Source organism: Panulirus ornatus, chromosome 39 (assembly GCF_036320965.1).
Source record: "Panulirus ornatus isolate Po-2019 chromosome 39, ASM3632096v1, whole genome shotgun sequence".
In the NCBI taxonomy this organism is placed as follows: domain Eukaryota; kingdom Metazoa; phylum Arthropoda; class Malacostraca; order Decapoda; family Palinuridae; genus Panulirus; species Panulirus ornatus.
Genome location: NC_092262.1, coordinates 13,040,894 through 13,063,306, shown reverse-complemented (window position 1 = coordinate 13,063,306; position 22,413 = coordinate 13,040,894). Strand labels below are relative to the sequence as shown.

The following is a 22,413-nucleotide window of genomic DNA, read 5'->3' as shown; positions in this document are numbered from 1 at the left end:
GGTTGTAAAGGTGGTGGCAAAAAAAAATAATTTTTTTCTCATTTTTGACTTCATACATATTCGCCATTTCCCGAATTAGCAAGGTAGCGTCAAGAAGAGATGACTAAGCCTTAGAGGAAAAATTCTTCACTTGGCCCCATTCTCAGTTCTTTTGGAAAAGTAAAACAGGAGGGAAGGATTTCCAGCCCCCCCCCACTCCCATCCCTTTTAGACACGAAGGGAATGCCTGTGTAGTATGCTTTCTCCCCTATCCCCAAGGAGTAAATAATCTTACCAGCCTACTGTGTATCTACAACAAGATTTTGTATAAGGCAGAGCTAGAGTGAAAATATTTGTCAGAAGATATGTAGGTCCACCAAAATCTCCAGATGTATACTGTATTAACACTCTGGCCCATGTGTAATCCAAGTGCAATCTTTAGTCATTTTTGGGTACACAAAATCCCAAACATTTGGAAACTAGCACAGATAATAGCAATCTTAAACTCCCACAATCTTAATTGCCCCACCTCTTACCATCCTACATCATTTGTATCCAAACTCTGAACAAATGATCCACAACAGAATCGAGCAAGATCTCATACTTACACAAGATGGCTTTAAACCCAATTAATGCCATTACCAAACCTCACAGAACACATTCTGAATGGTTTCACTGTGCAACAACACCCTGTCCTGCACAGTATAGTGGCAATACACATCTACATAGCAATCATCACTGTCTTGTGCCACAACCTCATAAAAGAGATGTTTGAAACCATACAACAACAACAACAAAAACTGGTTGGCTAACTTCATAGCTGGTTGCCAAGCAAGTGTCACTCAAAGGCCTCACCTCTAAAATCCTGTCCCTACTATGGAGTTCCCAATGTAGTAGTTCTTTCTCCATCATTCTTCTATCTCTTCCTACTTGACTCTCCATAACCTGCAGGCCAAATTGTGAAAGTCCTATCGCATGGATATAACCTTACAATTACTTCATAGCATCCTGACACTATGCAAACAACAGCAAACACCCAATACTACATCAAACAATTAAGACACCGGCTCATATAGAACAGAATGTCTAGCATCTACAGGGAAGTCATCAGTCACCAAATTAACCCTAGACAGACATGAATCCAACACGCTTCCTCCTGTCACCTTGAATGGCCAATCACTCCCACTTAAAAAAAAATTCAAAATATTTGCACTTCAAGAAACTGGAAATACTTCACAGCTTTCTGTATGATTTCGAAGATAGAAGAATATTGAAATGGTCCCCAGTCTTCACAAATGACATTTTACTGTTTATTTACATAAAAGTCATTACGGTAACATAAATATGTTTACCTATTGCTTAAAAAACCATCTTTTATCTAAAACATTCATAGGAATAACAGCTTTCATATTCTAGTATACTACATACTATACAATACTACTATATCTCAATTAGCCCCGTGTAACAAAATTTTCTAACCTATGAAGTTCTTCTTACTGGTCGAGATGTGCAAACCTCCGCCTCAATTTCTCTCTCTTCTTGAATTGTTTCTTTTTTGGCTGGCCATCCACAAGTACAGCACTGGCGAAACATAAATCCAGTTAGAAATGTATACTTTATGAACATTGTGAACCACAGAAATTAAATCTACCATGCAGATGTGTTTCCTAACTCTGTAATACTTCATGCTATTCTCTCCCAATTAATTAAATTCCAGAAATATTAAACCAATACAAGTATAGCCAAAAATCCTTTCCATAATGAGCTGTAAAGTTTACGTTATATAATGGGGTACCATACCTCTGTAAAAAAAAAGAGGAGGGAGATTTAAAGATCACTGGAAAATACTGTGCAAAACTCTATGTAGCACTGCTTGGTGATGTCACTCTATTTCTGAATACAGCAAGTTTATGAATAACTTACTGAGGTCAAAACCTATGTGATTTATCAAAATGGTGTTCTTCTGATGAAATATTTCAAAATCGTCATTTGGAGGTAAATTTTTCATGTATTCTTAGTTCAAGTTACATAGTGACATTTTCTGGACGTTACACACAAAATGGATAGATAGCTTTGCCACAGATCTGGTAAACACAAATTGTGTTTAGAATATATCAATTTTTCTTCCATGGGTGGAAATAATGTTTAGAAAATATCAGAAACATGACATTCACCCAGAGGCCATTGATAAATATGAATGTTGATGGCTACTCTGTCATCTCACAAAAATGTTTGGCTCCTCTGTCATCTTGCAAAAAGTTATGTTTTGCCTAACCACATGATGGCCTCTTGATTGTCAACATTTAAAGTGTCCATGAACTTGTACACACCTCTGGCTTATTCCACTTTACTAGAAGATTGTTTTTTGTGCGAATAATTAAAGATAGATTAAATGAAAAAAATAAAAAACAAAGTTTCTCTATCTGATTAATATGACAAAACAGAGCGAGAGACAGATCCTCCTAGATTGTTTATGGATTACGTGCTCAAATATAAACTTTTATTTTACTAACAGTAGTGCTTCGTGGCCCGACATCTGGTCTCCCATATGAACAAAGAGTTTCCTAACTATATAACTTGCTAAAATCAAAAGAATCCTTAGGAGTATTGCTCATGAATATAATGATTATATTTATTTCTTTAATCATTAACCTATATCCAGTATCGTCACATTCTAGTGTGTGATCATAATGCCATTAATAAAGAATTCCAATACTCTACATAAAAATGCATTAAATATAATAAGTAACATGTCTATTGTGTTAAAATTATCTACACAATGATACATAATACATCAAGTAGGCTTTCATTAACTCCTCAGAATCTGACATTCTGAGAAATTATGTCCTTTGCAGAATATAAGGCTTTACTTGTTCACTGTACAGCATTAGCTACTGATGAGCACAAATTCTCCTGCTACAAAATAAGAATCTGGAAATGTAGTAAGAAAATACCATAATGGAAGGAGAGCACAAACACTGGTATTAACAAAAAACAAAACAAAATGAGACCTCATCACCGGACACCAAATCTTAATAAAAGTAGATGGGTATCATTATTCTAGGAGCACGCTTACAAGTGTGTAAGAATGGAAGTTCAACTTTAGTGTGAAAATGTTATGCGCCTTACTGATACATATTAGAGCACTTTCATAAATTTGTATGAATGAAACAATATCTCAAATACGTAAAATGTTAAGTGTTATATGATACAAACTAATATACTAAAAAAATATTTGTAATAAAAGAATAACTGACAGAAAAAAGAAATTAAAACCTGTGAAGAAAGAAATTATTTAGCTAAACAAAGGTAAAGAATTAAAATCTGACTCACCCACGAACTTGCATCCCTCCACAATTTATTCCTTTTATGTGATACTGTGGAGTTGTTTTGGCAAAGAACTCTCTGTCAACTGCTTCTGGCCGTATTTGATATGGCTGTAAGAAGAGGAACAAGAAAATATAAGCCATCAATTCACCAAAGTAATTACACTTACCATTAAAATCATGTCAATTTCCACTGTATCTTTAAGCCCCCTCCAATGATATTCCTCCACGTCAACAACACTTTTCAATTCACCATCTCACTTCTAGGCTTCCTAATACTGAGAATACCAGTCTTACAACATCCATTCTAGGAACATCCATGATTACTCACAAACTGAAAAACATACAGTTTAATTCCTACTCCAAATAAATATTATCACCCATAATCACAATCTGTGGAACTACTTAAATGAGCATCTTTTCAATAAATGTTACTCAATGTGATGTTCTATTAACTATACATATACATTATTACAAGCAGGTATAGGTATTTACTTGAAGCAAATTATCGTAATTCTTTACATATCCTGACTTGAGCAGGGTCCAGGAACAGAACCAGTAATGTAACTCCCAGAAACTAATTCTACAATAGTCATTCACATATTTTTTTTTTAATTCATATGCCATTATCTTCTACAAATGCCCATACTAAACCATGGATCTATCTTTACTAATCACCTAATAACTTGCCTCAACTTTCTTCTACATCAAAAGCTCCAATCAGGGAGAGTAGCCCTCACTGATGCCATGTTTAAATAAAAATTACAATAAACATAAGAAACACAGAGAAAAGAAGAAATGAAAAAGGACATCTGAATTAAGTTTTTGAGGAGATGGAAAACTTGCCAATTAAACCCCCAACTCCTCTAAACAGATATTTACCTAAGCCAGACAACTCTACACATAAACCTACATAAACCTACATACCGAGTTTCACATAACCACTGTAAGGCCACCCGTCAAGCCTCGGTAGTTGCCTTGGAGGCAGTGCAGAATAATTTCTCAACACAGTCACTCATCCTCCAACCACAACAATGACAGAATATTCTCAAGAATTTTCTAAGAAAGCGAGTGACTTTCAACTTGATGTTAAGTACCACACACATGATCCAGAGTTACTCAAGGATGATGATATGCCTCTGGATTGCGTGAAGAGTGGTTTTACGGACACTAACCCCCCCAAGTGTTCTGCTCCCCTAGCTCCCCATTTCCTCCTACCAACACACCATGTAGGCTACTTCTACACCTAAGGAAACTAAATAATTTGGTACAGTTAACAAAGTCCATGAATTTGCAGTGAGATTTCACACGAAGTTAGTACATGAAATTATACCCTCTGCAAGAGATAATCTAATACACAAATTTGTAAAAAACAAGAATCATAAATAAACAGTTACCTGTGTTGCTAACTGCTGAGGTGTTGGCTGCTTCTGTCCTCGAACCTTGCTCATCTGCAACAAAGATTTTTAAACATTACTGGGCTTAAATTGCAGGGCTCTTCTACCCGTACAGAACTTGAAAGGTAAGAAATAAAAATACAAGGAAAACAATTTCATCAATCTACATAATAGTATTTACCTATGGAAAGGTAGCACATGAATCTTATCATTAGACTTTGCTTATCATTCCTCATGAAGTATGTAATTATATGGCATAAGTAATACAATGGTGTTCTGGAATTCATAACTGGTATTTATTCATCTTTTATCAACAGTGTGTTCCATAAGTGAGTAGAATTGAAGTAGAATTGAAGAACATTCGTGCAAAGAATTTATTACTATCACTTGAACAAAACACCAACTAGTGTTCTTCTTGTCTGTCACACAACTGTATCAAAGTGACCACCACTTAGTACCCAGGACACTCAGAAACCATATAATACTACAATCACTCTGCTACTGTATGATACAGCCAAACTAAAAGAATTCTACAGATTTTAGTATATCTATAGAAAATTATATATTTTGGCTTCCTTTCAAAAACTTAAAACTAATTTTGGATTCCTTAAAAAAAATTATCAACCTTGAATATCCTCAATAACTGCATTTCTCCCATTGTTACAAAATAATTCATATGTGACTAAGATAGTCCTATATTTCAGACACCAGTACATTTCCTATCAATACATATTCAACGATTCTATTGCAATTGCAGGTGTCACATACTGGAAAAGGTCTCCTCTCTAGTAAGTGATCATCGATCAACATATTATGACCAATCCTCAGCTGATAAAGAATTGTCTAAAGATGGCAAACCCCACTGAAAGGGAAAACTATGCTTCTGCTTTCTGATTTTTCCAAATTCTTCTCTTCATTACTTTTTCTAAGTTTACTTCCACGATATCCTGGTACCATTTTGACAGTACTATGTGAATAATTTAGCTAATTCTACTCTTGGAATTCCCCTTCTATTTCTTTTTCTTTCAGCATCCCAATATATCTCAATTCTAATAATATTCTTACATTAATCCTTAGCCATATATTTTATGAAATTTTTTTGCACATTCCACTGCCAATGCTTTATTACAAACAATAATATAGCCACGGTTTATAGTATGAAAAATTTCAGTGCATAATTTTTTCACTTGAATGTAGTATCTCATAAATATCATTTCCCTCAAAACTGCTGAAATACACGGAGGTAAGCTCTACTTTTCAGATCATTTCCTGAATCATATTCCTTTGGAGTTCTACTGTCATGAGGTTCATAACAAGGACAGTACTGCTGAAAACCAATATAGATTATCTGTTGACTGAAATTTCGAAACAAACTGCATAGACCAAACATGAACCTAAGTAACTTGCAAAACAAAATGGATGAATAAGAAAAAATCTGTGACTAGTTCAAGTCTTTATGGGGAAAAGAAAGAATTACATAAAATATTTGTTCGATTTTATTACTTGCATTAAGAACCTGCCTGATGAGGAACTATCTAAATGGCTGCTGGTTGTCAAGGACACAAAGTGGGCTAGGGTCATTACTTGGTTAGTCTAGTCAATATGATGACAGTTTCTTTGTGCTGATTGTAAAATGATAAATACTACAATGGTGTTATCTGGTATTGAACCAATATACCTAAGTAAATGAAATATTTTCCAAGTACAAAGCAGCCTAGTTAATATCTAAATCCTGCATTACCATAGGCTGCTTGTCAGGCATATAAGATATATAAAAATTCCATAAACTTCCTTTATATAATAGAGTTATATACAGACAAAAAAGGAATTCACCTTGGTGACATCATAAGTATGGTACTCGGCCTGTGAGACTGTTGGGGGTGCATGTGCATAAAGGAGCTTGCCATTTAAGAAGGCTTTCAGGATGTAGCGTGCAGACCGTGGATTGTCAGGAAGACCTCGTTGTGTCATAAATCCACGCATAACTAGTGAAGAAAAAACAATCAAAATATCAGGTGCATTACAAATTTAAATTCAGTGTCAAGATGGCTATGCTTCAGGTTATCAAACTCAAGTCTGAGAGATATTGGGAAAGATTGCATTTCAATAATACTAAATTTAACCAGGTTACTACTCCCCAATTCTGAGATCCTGCACAAGTCCAAAGACAGAGAAGAATTATGTTCAGTACAAGAATGAGAACGAGTATTTGAGTGAGGAGAAGAAATGTAAATTAATATGCGTAAAGTGAAGAGTACACAGATGGAAAAGAACCTTGAGGGACACCACTGGTGACAGGATAAGATGTCTCTCCATCAATGACCATAGCAATGGATTGGATAGAGTGAAAGCTTTGCATTACATATGTACGAGAAGTTGAAAAGCCAAAGGAGGTAAATTTGGAAAACAAAGACTTATGCCAGATCCTTTAATACTTTCTGAGCTATTGAGGGACACAACAAAATTTTCACTAAAATCCTTGAGAGAAAAGGACCAGAGGTGGGACTAATATGAGAGATGATCAGCAGACCTGGCACTATGAGAGCCATAATGATGATCAGAAGAAAGGAAATGGGACCAAGTGTCTGTGAAAGTAAAAGTTAGCAAGAGTCTCATAAGACTTTAAAAAAACAAGTGAGAGCAATGGAGGAATAGTTGGAATGGCTAGAATGGTCTCTTTCTCAGAGAAGGGCTGCACCAAGGCAGGTTTCCAAGAAAACTGAAAGTTCACATTTTTAGAGATAAATTCATTTATAATTCACTCATAATTCTAAACCAGGTATTCCCAATCACCAGTCCTTTTTCAGAACACAAATCTACATTTCTTTTCATACTATTCGCCATTTCCCGTGTTAGCGAGGTAGCGTTAAGAACAGAGGACTGAGCCTTTCAGGGAAATTCTCACTTGGCCCCCTTCTCTGTTCCTTCTTTTGGAATATCAAAAACGAGAGGGGAGGATTTCCAGCCCCCTGCTCCCTTCCCTTTCAGTCACCTTCTACGACATGCAGGAAATACGTGGGAAGTATTCTTTCTCTGCTATCTCCAGGGATAACAAATCTATATATATATATATATATATATATATATATATATATATATATATATATATATATATATATATATATTCTTTCTTTCATACTATTCGCCATTTCCCGCCTCAGCAAGGTAGCGTTAAGAACAGAGGACTGGGCCTCTGAGGAAACATCACCCGGCCCCCTTCTCTGTTCCTTCCTTTGGAAAATTAAAAAAAAAAAAAAAAAATGAGAAGGGAAGATTTGCAGCCCCCCGCTCCCTTCCCTTTTAGTCGCCTTCTACGACATGCAGGGAATACGTGGGAAGTATTCTTTCTCCCCTATCCCCAGGGATAATATTTTTTTTTTATATTTATTTTACTTTGTCGCTGTCTCCCGCGTTTGCGAGGTAGCGCAAGGAAACAGACGAAAGAATGGCCAAAAAAAAAAAAAAAATATATATATATATATATATATATATATATATATATATATATATATATATATCAATTGGGAGGTGAGTTTGAATGGAGAAAAACTGGAGGAAGTGAAGTGTTTTAGATATCTGGGAGTGGATCTGGCAGCGGATGGAACCATGGAAGCGGAAGTGGATCATAGGGTGGGGGAGGGGGCAAAAATTCTGGGGGCCTTGAAGAATGTGTGGAAGTCGAGAACATTATCTAGGAAAGCAAAAATGGGTATGTTTGAAGGAATAGTGGTTCCAACAATGCTGTATGGTTGCGAGGCGTGGGCTATGGATAGAGTTGTGCGCAGGAGGATGGATGTGCTGGAAATGAGATGTTTGAGGACAATGTGTGGTGTGAGGTGGTTTGATCGAGTGAGTAACGTAAGGGTAAGAGAGATGTGTGGAAATAAAAAGAGCGTGGTTGAGAGAGCAGAAGAGGGTGTTTTGAAGTGGTTTGGGAACATGGAGAGGATGAGTGAGGAAAGATTGACCAAGAGGATATATGTGTCGGAGGTGGAGGGAACAAGGAGAAGAGGGAGACCAAATTGGAGGTGGAAAGATGGAGTGAAAAAGATTTTGAGTGATCGGGGCCTGAACATGCAGGAGAGTGAAAGGAGGGCAAGGAATAGAGTGAATTGGAGCGATGTGGTATACCGGGGTTGACGTGCTGTCAGTGGATTGAATCAAGGCATGTGAAGCATCTGGGGTAAACCATGGAAAGCTGTGTAGGTATGTATATTTGCGTGTGTGGACGTATGTATATACATGTGTATGGGGGTGGGTTGGGCCATTTCTTTCGTCTGTTTCCTTGCGCTACCAATCACTTTCCTCTCTTCCTACACGTACACATGCCTTACATCCTCGATAAAAACTTTTCACTGCTTCTAACAACTTTCCTCCCACACCATATATTCTTAATACCTTCCACAGAGCATCTCTATCAACTCTATCATATGCCTTCTCCAGATCCATAAATGCTACATACAAATCCATTTGCTTTTCTAAGTATTTCTCACATACATTCTTCAAAGCAAACACCTGATCCATATATATATATATATATATATATAGGGGCCCAGGTGAGGATATTCCCTCAAGGGCCCAGTCCTCTGTTCTCAACGCTACCTCGCTAATGCGGGAAATGGCGAATAGTATGAAAGAAAGATAGATATATATATATATATATATATATATATATATATATATATATATATATATATATATATACACATACACAGACATATGCATATATACACATGTACATAATTCATACTTGCTGCCTTTTTCATTCCCGTCACCACCCCGCCACACATGAAATGACAACCCCCTCCCCCCACAGGTGCGCGAGGTAGCGCTAGAAAAAGACAACAAAGGCCACATTCGTTCACACTCAGTCTCTAGCTGTCGTGTATAGTGCACTGAAACCACAGCTCCCTTTCCACATCCAGACCCTACAAAACTATCCATGGTTTACCCCAGACACTTCACATGCCCAGGTTCAATCCAGTGACAGCACGTCGACCCTGGTATACCACATCGTTCCAATTCACTCTATTCCTTGCATGCCTTTCACCCTCCAGCATGTTCAGGCCCCAATTGCTCAAAATCTTTTTCACTCCATCTTTCCACCTCCAATTTGGTCTCCTACTTCTCCTCATTCCCTCCACCTCCAACACATATATCCTCTTTGTCAATCTTTCCTCACTCATTCTCTCCATGAGACCAAACCATTTCAAAACACCCTCTTCTGCTCTCTCAACCACACTCTTTTTATTACCACACATCTCTCTTACCCTTTCATTACTTACTCGATCAAACCACCTCACACCACATATTGTCCTCAAACATTTCCAACACATCCACCCTCCTCCGCACAACCCTAGCTACAGCCCACACTTCGCAACCATATAACATTGTTGGAACGACTATTCCTTCAAACATACCATATTTTGCTTTCTGAGATAACATTCTCACCCTCCACACATTTTTCAACACTCCCAGAACTTTCGCCCCCTCCCCCACCCTGTGACTCACTTCCACTTCCATGGTTCCATCCGCTGCCAAATCCACTCCCAGATATCTGAAACACTTCTTTTCCTCCAGTTTTTCTCCATTCAAACTTACCTCCCAATTTACTTGTCCCTGAACCCTACTAAACCTAATAACCTTGCTCTTTTTCAAATTTACTTTCAGCTTCCTTCTTTCACACACTACCAAACTCAGTCACCAACTTCTACAGCAGGTATGAGTGTGTACATGTGTATATATGTATATAGTCTGTGTCTGTGTAAGTATGTATATGATGAAGTGTATAGGTATATATAATAGGTGCTGCTCTACACTGTTTAGGTCATTAAACAATTTTAAAAATTTCTGAATATGCAGGTGGGTGTAAGGCGTGCATGGGATAGAGTATAATTGAGGTTTGTGACATACATGGGGCAATGTGCAGTCAAGGGACAGAACCAGAGCACATGAATTGACCAAGAAAACCACAGAAAGGTCTGCAAGACATGACTGCAGATTTAGTGCATAACACAAGACAGGTTAAGAACAGATGTGAGTGAATGAGTCCATTTCTTCACTTGTTCCTAACACTACCTTGCTGAAATGGGAAACAGTCAGCAAGCATGAAAACAGAAAAGTTTACTAAAAAAAGTCTATCAATGGACAATGTCTATGTATTTATCAAAAGAACCTCACAGTATACAAATTATTTCACAGCACAATTTAGAATGTAAAACTAACATAAAGGAAAAGAGGCTACTAGGCTGTAAGCTAGAGGGATAAAGACATAAGATATGAGAAATCTTGTTAATAATAGGCTATAAGCAAGAGGGATAAAGACAATAATCATACTAATACATGAGGATGTATGAAGTTTCTATGGTTTTATAAAGCAGAAGAAATCCAGGAAGTGTTGAGGTGTGAGAGGAACATAAAAAGTACTAACATCCATATGCATTTAGAAGTTCCTCTGATGTTGGTGGCCTGTCGGGATCTTCCCCTTCCCTAGGACGAGGTAAGGTAATGCTTAACACATTTTCAAACACCTCCCGTGGGATCTGGCTGGCTACAAGATTAATAGGAGGGACTTCATCTCGCAACTGCAAGAATTAACAACCAGAATTAATACCATATAACTTTTAAAGAACAATTCAAGGAGAGATCATTACACAGTACTGGTTGTCCATGATGTCACATCAAAACTTATGCCAAGTTTAGAGTTAGTTATAAAAACCATACCAGTCCATCCTCCAGGTGCTAGTCAAGCTTTGGCTTCCAACAACAATTATAAAAAATACTGTTGTCAATCATAAATCTAATCTCCTTTAGAAATTTCTTAACCTGGTGTGAATTCTTTTGATGCCAAGCTTCCTCTATAAATTCTTTTTTATATAACTTACAGAAGCAAAAATCAAATGCCAAAAAATTCCTATGAAAATCCTACAAGCAAGAGCAAAAACTGTGCACAAGACCATAAAAATCAATAAGAAAAAATATAAAAATCAAACAAAATGGAGAAAGTTTTAGGGATTTAAAAGTACAGGAGCATAATTCAATGAAAGCAAGGCTTAAACTTTGACACATAATCATGTTATAGTCAAGGATGTTACCCTATTATCTAAATCAACAAATTACATAAATTTCTCACAGATCTAGTACAATGTACAGAATTTGATAATGCAATTGTATGCATTAATGCTCAGTCTGACTGACAACATGGCTCATATCCAGACTGATAGTAAATGAGAATCCTGCCTGGAATGAAAGGTTCATAATATTCCTCTAATAACGGCATCATTCTTAGGTAATTATATCATCCTGATGACAAAGAGTAAAATGTCACAAATTACAAGGATGATAATTTTACCTGATCAACTGGAAGAATTCCAGAAATGATCATTTCCTCCTTCGTGGAAACAAATCCTGGAAAAACCAACCCAGGGCAGTCACACAGCAATATATCATCCGTCAGATACAGAGTCTGGAACACAGAATATTGAGTTACTATTATTGCTAAGATCCTTTACATAAGTTAATTTCTGGTTAATTTCTCAGATAGTTTCCAAAGTAATTGTAAGAAGGTCACTTGATGATGTGTATGGTGATGTCTGGCAATAAAGAAGTTAGAATTCAAAAACAATTCAAAAAGCAAGATCAATGTCTGGAACATAACAACTGTTATGACTGCTAAAAGAACACAAACTTAACAGTCTATAAAGAAGGAGCAAATACATGATAATCTATAAATGGCAACAAATTGTGGGTATCAAGAATAATATCCCATATCTGAAAGTATCTCAGTAAAGAAGATGAACTATTAATTCTGCAATAATACCTATGACTATACCAAAATGACATCACCCAAGCTATACAAGAGTCAAGCAAAGAGAATTGGAAAGATGATTAAGTGTATACCATAGAAACAAGAAATATAGTGAATGACTACAGAAGAATTTAAAAGAAAACTGGGTACACAAAAGAGGTTAGTTGCTGATGAACTCTGGATTGACATGTACGTAATATGCACAAAAGTGGAGCAAAAAAGTATCAGTCAACAAGCAAGACAGTTTGCACTACATGGCAGCCATGCCTTTCTGGCAAACTCTTGTTAAAGGTATTGGAACGTAAGCACTCCCTCTTCCTACCTCCACATCTGACTCACACACACATTCTCTATGTCAGTCATTCTTCCCTCAACCCCTCCACATGGCCAGACCATTTCAGCATACCTTGTTCTCTCTACATTAGACTACTCTCACTACCATATTTTTCTCTAACACTCATTCCTTACACATTAAACCCACTTTGCACCACATAAAACATAAAAAAATTACCTGAAAGTGTTTTGTTTTCCCTGGAGTGGCTGAAACAGGAACCTTCTTTTCTTGCAAAAGAGAATTGATAGTTGAACTCTTTCCAACATTAGGATATCCAACCATACCAATAGTAACAAATTTTTCTGATACTCGTTTCTTTGTATGAATTGTATGGAAGACTTCTATCAACTCTTTCCTGTTCAATAAGCGACTGGATGAGACAAAGTTGGAAAGAGGAGACTGAGAGAGATCAGTGGTGGTTTCCATTACTGCAGTTTTTTGTTCATTAGGAGCAGTAGTTGCTGTTCTATTCTGACCTGGATATTCTTTAAGCTGTGCATGTAACTTTTCAAGATCTTGACGACATTCTTCAACATTTGCATTACTACTATCTCCCTTGTCTATTAATTCATGTTCATGTTCCTTACATTCTTCATGAAGATGTGTGCCCTTTTCATTACACACATGATCTTCTTCATCACTTATCTCACCTGCTTCATCTCTCTCATCAATCTGCTCTTGACTACTCAGTGCTGAGAAAAAAACTGCTTTAACATTATTTTGCCTGAAGTACTGTGACCATGCCTCTCTCTGAGACTCAGTAAGAAAGTCTGATTTATTGAGGAGAAGGAGGTTATCCTTGTTTGGGTTTACTTCTTTGACATAAGCTTCCAGATCCTCACACCGAAAAAGAAGAGGGTTCCGAGCATCTAAAATCTGAATCACAACATCACTGAAAGTACCAATCATAACATGAGAATGAAAAAAAAAATCCAAAATTTCACTGTATAGACACAATTACACACATAAACATTCATATTCAACATTCACTCTTTCTGAAACACTTCACAAACCTCTTTTCTATTACTCTCCACAACTGTCTCCAAAATTCCAAATTCTTTTCAAATGGAGTAAGGGTTAAACCATCCACATCCTGGAGTTTTGCCAAATTCCTACGCCAAGAGAGGAAACTCATTCGTTCTGCTTCAGCCAGTTGCTCTGGTGTCGTGGTTACATTCCATGGTGGTCTGGAATGAAAACAGAAATCTTTCTATATAACTATACAAAGAATTTCACTTCTTGTTTTTTTCAAAGTGATATGACGCAACATAAATTCTATGGCTGCTACCTGATATCATATCAAGAGTCTTATGATACAAAAAGTTCAACAGTTATATTCAAATCCAAAACACTGCAAGAAGGCAAAAAAATGTAAGATGTCTTTGAACCAGATGTAACAAAATACAGAGCTAAAGCTGTTACTCATTCTTAATGAACTGTATATGTTATACAATCAAATATCAGAGACAAACATGTTTCCAGAAAAAAAGTGATTCTCTTTCAGAAGATTCAGACACAAGGCTTACCCTTCTAATGTATGGTGCTGGATATTCATGAAATTTCTATATACTGCAAACTACAACAGGAAAAGTAAACCTAGACAGATTTCTTCACTCTGAGATTAACAATGGAAGCAAGTGTTTAGGATTGTGCACTGTTCTTTCTCCATCAGGTTCCAATTTTAAGACTCCTAAACTAAACTAAACCTGATATACAACCAATATAATATATACCTATACGTATTGAATTACTTCAAGTTACTGTTGAAACAAAGTCAGCAGCGTTAGTCAATACATGCCTGCGAGGAATTCTAAGAAACTCCCTGTTGGCTTCTTGAACTGCATGAATGGTTTTTTTCTCTGCTTCTGTCAACACACCTGTTGTAGTACGATGCACAAAATTCATATTCAGTTTTTCTGCCTGAAATTCAAATATATCAACTTTTAATATTAAATACTGGAGAGTGCACACTGATTCAGTAGACTCTTCTTAACACTACCTCACTAATGCAGGAAATGGCACATATACATACCTATACATTTCAACGTATACATACATATACATACACAGATATGCAGACACATACATATATACACATGTACATATTCATACTTGTTGCCTTTATCCATTCCTGTCACCACCCTGCCACATATGAAATGGCACCCCCCCCTCTCCCCACACATGTGTGAGGTAGCGCTAGGAAAAGACAACAAAGGCCACATTCATTTGCACTCAGTCGACTAAAGGGGAAGGGAGCGAGTGGCTAGAAACCCTCCCCTCCTTGTATTTCAACTTTCTAAAAAGAAGAAGGAGTCACGCGGGGAGTGCTCATCCTCCTCAAAGGCTCAGATTGGGGTGTCTAAATGTGTATGGATGTAAACAAGATGAGAAAAAAGGAGAGATAGGTAGTATGTTTGAGGAAAGAAACCTGGATGTTTTGGATCTGAGTGAAACAAAGGTCAAGGGTAAAGGGGAAGAGTGGTTTGGGAATGGCTTGGGAGAAAAATCAGGGGTTAGTGAGAGGACAAGAGCAAGGGAAGGAGTAGCACTACTCCTGAAACAGGAGTGGTGGGAGTACGTGACAGTGTGTGTGTCTAGATTGATATGGGTAAAACTGAAAGTGGATGGAGAGAGATGGGTGATTATTGGTGCATATGCACCTGGGCATGAGAAGAAAGACCATGAGAGGCAAGTGTTTTGGAAGCAGCTGAGTGAGTGTGTTAGAAGTTTTGATGCACAAGACCAGGTTATAGAGATGGGTGATTTGAATGCAAAGGCGAGTAATGTGGCAGTTGAGGGAATAATTGGTGTACATGGGGTGTTCAGTGTTGTAAATGGAAATGGTGAAGAGCTTGTAGATTTATGTGCTGAAAAAGGAATGGTGACTGGGAATACCTGGTTTAAAAAGAGATATAAATAAGCATACGTATGTAAGTAGGAGAGATGGCTAGAGAGCGTTATTGGATTACGTGTTAATTGATAGGCCCATAAACACATATAAATACTTATACATTTCAACGTATACATACATGTACAGACACAGACATATTCATATGTATATATATATATCTTTCTTTCTTTCAAACTATTCGCCATTTCCCGCATTAGCGAGGTAGCGTTAAGAACAGATGACTGGGCCTGTGAGGGACTACCCTCACCTGGCCCAATTCTCAGTTCCTTCTTTTGGAAAATTAAAAAAAAATGAGAGGGGAGGATTTCCAGCCCCCCGCTCCCTCCCCTTTTAGTCGCCTTCTACGACACGCAGGGATTACGTGGGAAGTATTCTTGCTCCCCTATCCCCAGGGATAATATATATATAATATATATATATATATTTTTTTTTTTTTTTTTTTTTATACTTTGTCGCTGTCTCCCGCGTTTGCGAGGTAGCGCAAGGAAACAGACGAAAGAAATGGCCCAACCCCCCCCCCCCATACACATGTACATACACACGTCCACACACGCAAATATACATACCTACACAGCTTTCCATGGTTTACCCCAGACGCTTCACATGCCTTGCTTCAATCCACTGACAGCACGTCAACCCCTGTATACCACATGACTCCAATTCACTCCATTTCTTGCCCTCCTTTCACCCTCCTGCATGTTCAGGCCCCGATCACACAAAATCTTTTTCACTCCATCTTTCCACCTCCAATTTGGTCTCCCTCTTCTCCTCGTTCCCTCCACCTCCAACACATATATCCTCTTGGTCAATCTTTCCTCACTCATTCTCTCCATGTGCCCAAACCATTTCAAAACACCCTCTTCTGCTCTCTCAACCATGCTCTTTTTATTTCCACACATCTCTCTTACCCTTACGTTACTTACTCGATCAAACAACCTCACACCACACATTGTCCTCAAACATCTCATTTCCAGCACATCCATCCTCCTGCACACAACTCTATCCATAGCCCACGCCTCGCAACCATACAACATTGTTGGAACCACTATTCCTTCAAACATACCCATTTTTGCTTTCCGAGATAATGTTCTCGACTTCCACACATTCTTCAAGGCTCCCAGGATTTTTGCCCCCTCCCCCACCCTATGATCCACTTCCGCTTCCATGGTTCCATCCGCTGCCAAATCCACTCCCAGATATCTAAAACACTTTACTTCCTCCAGTTTTTCTCCATTCAAACTTACCTCCCAATTGATTTGACCCTCAACCCTACTGTACCTAATAACCTTGCTCTTATTCACATTTACTCTTAACTTTCTTCTTTCACACACTCCACCAAACTCAGTCACCAGCTTCTGCAGTTTCTCACATGAATCAGCCACCAGCGCTGTATCATCAGCGAACAACAACTGACTCACTTCCCAAGCTCTCTCATCCCCAACAGACTTCATACTTGCCCCTCTTTCCAAAACTCTTGCATTCACCTCCCTAACAACCCCATCCATAAACAAATTAAACAACCATGGAGACATCACACACCCCTGCCGCAAACCTACATTCGCTGAGAACCAATCACTTTCCTGTCTTCCTACACGTACACATGCCTTACATCCTCGATAAAAACTTTTCACTGCTTCTAACAACTTGCCTGCCACACCATATATTCTTAATACCTTCCACAGAGCATCTCTATCTACTCTATCATATGCCTTCTCCAGATCCATAAATGCTACATACAAATCCATTTGCTTTTCTAAGTATTTCTCACATACATTCTTCAAAGCAAACACCTGATCCACACATCCTCTACCACTTCTGAAACCACACTGCTCTTCCCCAATCTGATGCTCTGTACCTGCCTTCACCCTCTCAATCAATACCCTCCCATATAATTTCCCAGGAATACTCAACAAACTTATACCTCTGTAATTTGAGCACTCTTATCCCCTTTGCCTTTGTACAATGGCACTATGCACGCATTCCGCCAATCCTCAGGCACCTCACCATGAGTCATACATACATTAAATAACCTTACCAACCAGTCAATAATACAGTCACCCCCTTTTTTAATAAATTCCACTGCAATACCATCCAAACCTGCTGCCTTGCCGGCTTTCATCTTCCACAAAGCTTTTACTACCTCTTCTCTGTTTACCAAATCATTTTCCCTAACCCTCTCACTTTGTACACCACCTCAACCAAAACACCCTATATCTGCCACTCTATCATCAAACACATATATATATGTATATATTCATACATGCTGCGTTCATCCATTCCCACCGACACCCCACCTTAAAGGAAACAGCATCACTACCCACCCACTGCTTCAGTGAGGTAGCGCCAAGAAAGCAGACAAAAAGGCTACATCCAATCACGCTCACATGTTTGCTTTAAAGAAAGTGTACAAGATACACTTAGAGAAACAGATGGATTTTGGTGCAGCACTTATGGATACAGACAAAGCATATGAGGTGGTCGATAGAGATGCATTGTGGAAGATGCTGTGAATACATAAAGTGGGAATAAAGCTATAAGAAGCAGAGGGGTTTTTATCAAAAGTGAGACATCTGTGTGAGTAGGTAGAGAGAATGGTGAATGGCTCTAGATGAAGGTAGGTCTGTGGGATTATCCACAACCTTTATAAAGCTCCTGCAGCCCGTGGCTGCACTGCTTCCAGCAGTCACTACATCTTATCTTTTCATGAATCCATTTGCCATGACTCTCATTTCATGTACCTACAAATCTCAGAAACTCTACATCTGTCACCCTATTATTGAACATATTCAACCATCTTTCAAGTTACTCATTCCATACCTAAACCTCTTCTTTGACTGTAGCCTGCTCCTTTCAGTGGTACTTTTACTTGTCCTCTTGTTCTTCCCACACTATTCATTTCCTTTCAAAACAATTTCTTTTTCCTCCCTAAAGTTTGCAGATATGCTCTCTACCAATAGTAATAGTATTTACAGTACAATACAGAAAAGCTCAAAGCTGACAGCATTACTCATAACAAACTCTTACCTGAAACTCTACACCAGCCAACTCAGCAGTTGCCAAAAATTCATCAACATGAGTCTGTTCAGTGATGGACTGAAAGTTGATGCGATTCCAGTCCTGCCCATCTCCAATTTCTGATGTATGTAACTGATGAGAAAAAAAAATACATAATGAAGTAAAAGTATTATATGGGAAGTGATACCAGACTAAAATTCTAACTGATTATTGTAATCAACCTATCTATACCTCAGATGCCTGTTCCCAACTGGAACTCCCTCAAGTGAACTCCCGTGCTGCTTCTTAGCCTTTATGCCTCACCCTAAACAGGCCACTGTCAGAAGGCAACTCTAGCACAGTGTATGCAGGGCTCCTACCTAATGTTCCTACCAACTACTTTTACGTAATTTTTACAAATATAAGATTTCATTTTCACAGTAGAAGTATTACCATCACCCATGAAAAATAAATTGATTGCACACAACTAATGAATCTGAGACAAGGTTAGTAAATAACAGAAGTGGAGTGAACAGTTGGGAAAATCAGGCACGGACAAAGGGCAGAGTTGTCAAGGTGGCCTGCAACCGAGTCAGCATAAAAAAAATACTAAAACCTGGGTGCTCATAATCTCAACTGGGCCAAGGGCCCAGAAAACTGTTAGTCCATCCCTAGAAACCAAAATGTGGTACAAGGAAACAATACCACAATAGCAACATACATTTATCTGGTGCAAATATATACTGTTTGTCAATTCTGTCAGCAAAATAACTAATATATTCGATGATTTTTTTTCAATATTCCACATTAATAGCATCATGTCCAAGAAAATGGTGGTAAAAATCAAATTTCCTCTACAATGCAAATAGTTGAGGACAAAGATTTTTTTTGTTCTACTGTAAATGCAATATTTGGAAAATACAATATCAGTTGCAGAACAAAATTCACAGCAATATATCTTCATGAACTAGCATAGCCGTAAACAGCAGTGAAGGCTGTGTGGATATGGGTAAATGTGGACTTATGTAAAAATTGGTAAAAGAAATAAGAAAAAAATCAATAGCCATCTATGAAAACCTCACATAACCTCGACAACAGTTCAAATTTATCTAACGAATGAATATACAGTTCAAAATATACCAATCATACCCATTTGTGAAAATATACGTGTTACCATATTTCAACGAGTACAGCACCAAGCAGCCCATACGACCCCAACAGCAGACCAAGTTACGTACCGTATTTTTCCACTACGACTCTTACTACAAGGACAGGTGTTCGTAGGTTCAGTTGAATTTTTATGAGCATTTAACCTACTTTTACAATCAGTAACTCTACATATTCCCTGACATACAGAAACTTCAGTAATACTACCTTATTAGATATAATTTAATACATCATTCTTACATTAATACAACATCATGCTCCGCAAATACTACCATACTCTCTAAACCCTACACTAGCGTAGTAGATGAAAATAGTTTAACCTCCAATGATAATACAATAGCTGCGCTAAGCTAAAATCTTAATTTCATCATAAATTAATAAACATAACCATATTTACTCTTTACCTAAACCATATTTGAAGCAGGTGGAAAATGTAGCGACCAACTCATTAAACACGAGGACTTACCATAGAATGCCTCGACCTGCGTCTACTGCCGTATTTGTCTTTAATGATACTTCGGCCGAGGTTGATATTCCGAACTCCTTTCTTCCCCATTGTTAACGATCCAATGACAATTCCTCAACTGAGTAGAGATATCAAGATATAAATACACAAGGTCGAGAAGTGACTGTCTGTTTCACCTGGTCTTCTGTCCCTGTACAGTTGGCACGAAGCATAGATCCTTTTAAATCCTCTATGTCCTCCACGTAATTAATACACTAATGAAATTATTTATCCTGATAATTATAAAATCAACAGCTGACACAAGAAATCAAGACGAACTGACATGGCAGCGAATACCATAGCAATAACAACCAGCGACCAACACGTAAACTATTCCTGGCGCAGAAAGTCACTGGCAAAATATATGTTAAGAAATGATTTCCTACATAACGAAATTTCACAAAATTTCTCTGCAACTTTTTCTTTCTAAATACTTAGATGTGAAATTACATGATTGGTATTAATATTACAATAATCTCATTAAGAATATCTTTTCACTTTCCATTAAACATTACACATGGATGTGAGCAGGTGAGGCTATTTCTTTGGTTGGTCCTGGCGCTATCTCGCTAATGCGGGAAACGGCAAATAAGTACTATATATATATAATATATATATATATATATATATATATATATATATATATATATATATATATATATATATATATATATATATATATATATATATATATACTGGAGGAAGTGAAGTGTTTTAGATATCTGGGAGTGGATCTGTCAGCGGATGGAACCATGGAAGCGGAAGTGGATCATAGGGTGGGGGAGGGGGCGAAAATTTTGGGAGCCTTGAAAAATGTGTGGAAGTCGAGAACATTATCCCGGAAAGCAAAAATGGGTATGTTTGAAGGAATAGTGGTTCCAACAATGCTGTATGGTTGCGAGGCGTGGGCTATGGATAGAGTTGTGCGCAGGAGGATGGATGTGCTGGAAATGAGATGTTTGAGGACAATGTGTGGTGTGAGGTGGTTTGATCGAGTAAGTAACGTAAGGGTAAGAGAGATGTGTGGAAATAAAAAGAGCGTGGTTGAGAGAGCAGAAGAGGGTGTTTTGAAATGGTTTGGGCACATGGAGAGAATGAGTGAGGAAAGATTGACCAAGAGGATATATGTGTCGGAGGTGGAGGGAACGAGGAGAAGAGGGAGACCAAATTGGAGGTGGAAAGATGGAGTGAAGAGGATTTTGTGTGATCGGGGCCTGAACATGCAGGAGGGTGAAAGGAGGGCAAGGAATAGAGTGAATTGGAGCGATGTGGTATACAGGGGTTGACGTGCTGTCAGTGGATTGAATCAAGGCATGTGAAGCGTCCGGGGTAAACCATGGAAAGCTGTGTAGGTATGTATATTTGCGTGTGTGGACGTGTGTATGTACATGTGTATGGGGAGGGTTGGGCCATTTCTTTCGTCTGTTTCCTTGCGCTACCTCGCAAACGCGGGAGACAGCGACAAAGTATAAAAAAAAAAAATATATATATATATATATATATATATATATATATATATATATATATATGTATAGTCACCTGTCATCAAATTGAGGTGCAAGAAGAGAACAATCCATATGAAAACTCTTGATATTTCTCCCAATAATTTCAAGTCTTATCAACTCCTGGAATCAAAGGATGTCAGACGTACTTGATCAGTTGTCAGCCCCAAAGACATCAATCAATGATAACTAAATTCTTAAAACGAATAACACATTCAAGAAGGATTAATCTCAAGGGAAGGATGTGTTTTTTTCTATGGGCTTTTTTTTGGCTCGGCATCCCTGATGATTTGCAAGATTTGGGTGACAAACTGGTATTAAAGTCGAAGGATTGGTACAAATCTGTGAAAAAGGATATATACTTCCTTTTCTATACATAAATACTGATGTTTGCAGAAAAATAATCGTAATATAATAAGGTAATCATGGGAAGCGAACGATTATATTGATTAAATGGGAAAACCGCGTTCGACCACGCTGGTTCAGCACCC

The 22,413-nt window shown here is 37.8% G+C and overlaps 1 protein-coding gene across 1 annotated transcript in view; it reads right to left on the bottom strand.

Annotated features, from left to right (window-relative positions):
- Ns3 (nucleostemin 3) overlaps positions 1-20,745 on the bottom strand; it is a 30,435-nt gene extending 9,690 nt beyond the window's left edge. Inside the window, exons 1-11 of the mRNA XM_071685162.1 lie at positions 20,382-20,745; positions 18,779-18,901; positions 14,642-14,763; positions 13,857-14,030; positions 13,021-13,735; positions 12,054-12,167; positions 11,133-11,286; positions 6,536-6,687; positions 4,703-4,756; positions 3,313-3,416; positions 1,459-1,560 (exon numbers count right to left, since the gene is read on the bottom strand). Coding sequence (XP_071541263.1) covers positions 1,473-1,560; positions 3,313-3,416; positions 4,703-4,756; positions 6,536-6,687; positions 11,133-11,286; positions 12,054-12,167; positions 13,021-13,735; positions 13,857-14,030; positions 14,642-14,763; positions 18,779-18,901; positions 20,382-20,471 — 1,890 coding nt within the window. The 5' untranslated portion in view covers positions 20,472-20,745 and the 3' untranslated portion in view covers positions 1,459-1,472. The remainder of the gene's footprint in view (positions 1-1,458; positions 1,561-3,312; positions 3,417-4,702; positions 4,757-6,535; positions 6,688-11,132; positions 11,287-12,053; positions 12,168-13,020; positions 13,736-13,856; positions 14,031-14,641; positions 14,764-18,778; positions 18,902-20,381) is intronic.
- Positions 20,746-22,413: the final 1,668 nt, after the last annotated feature.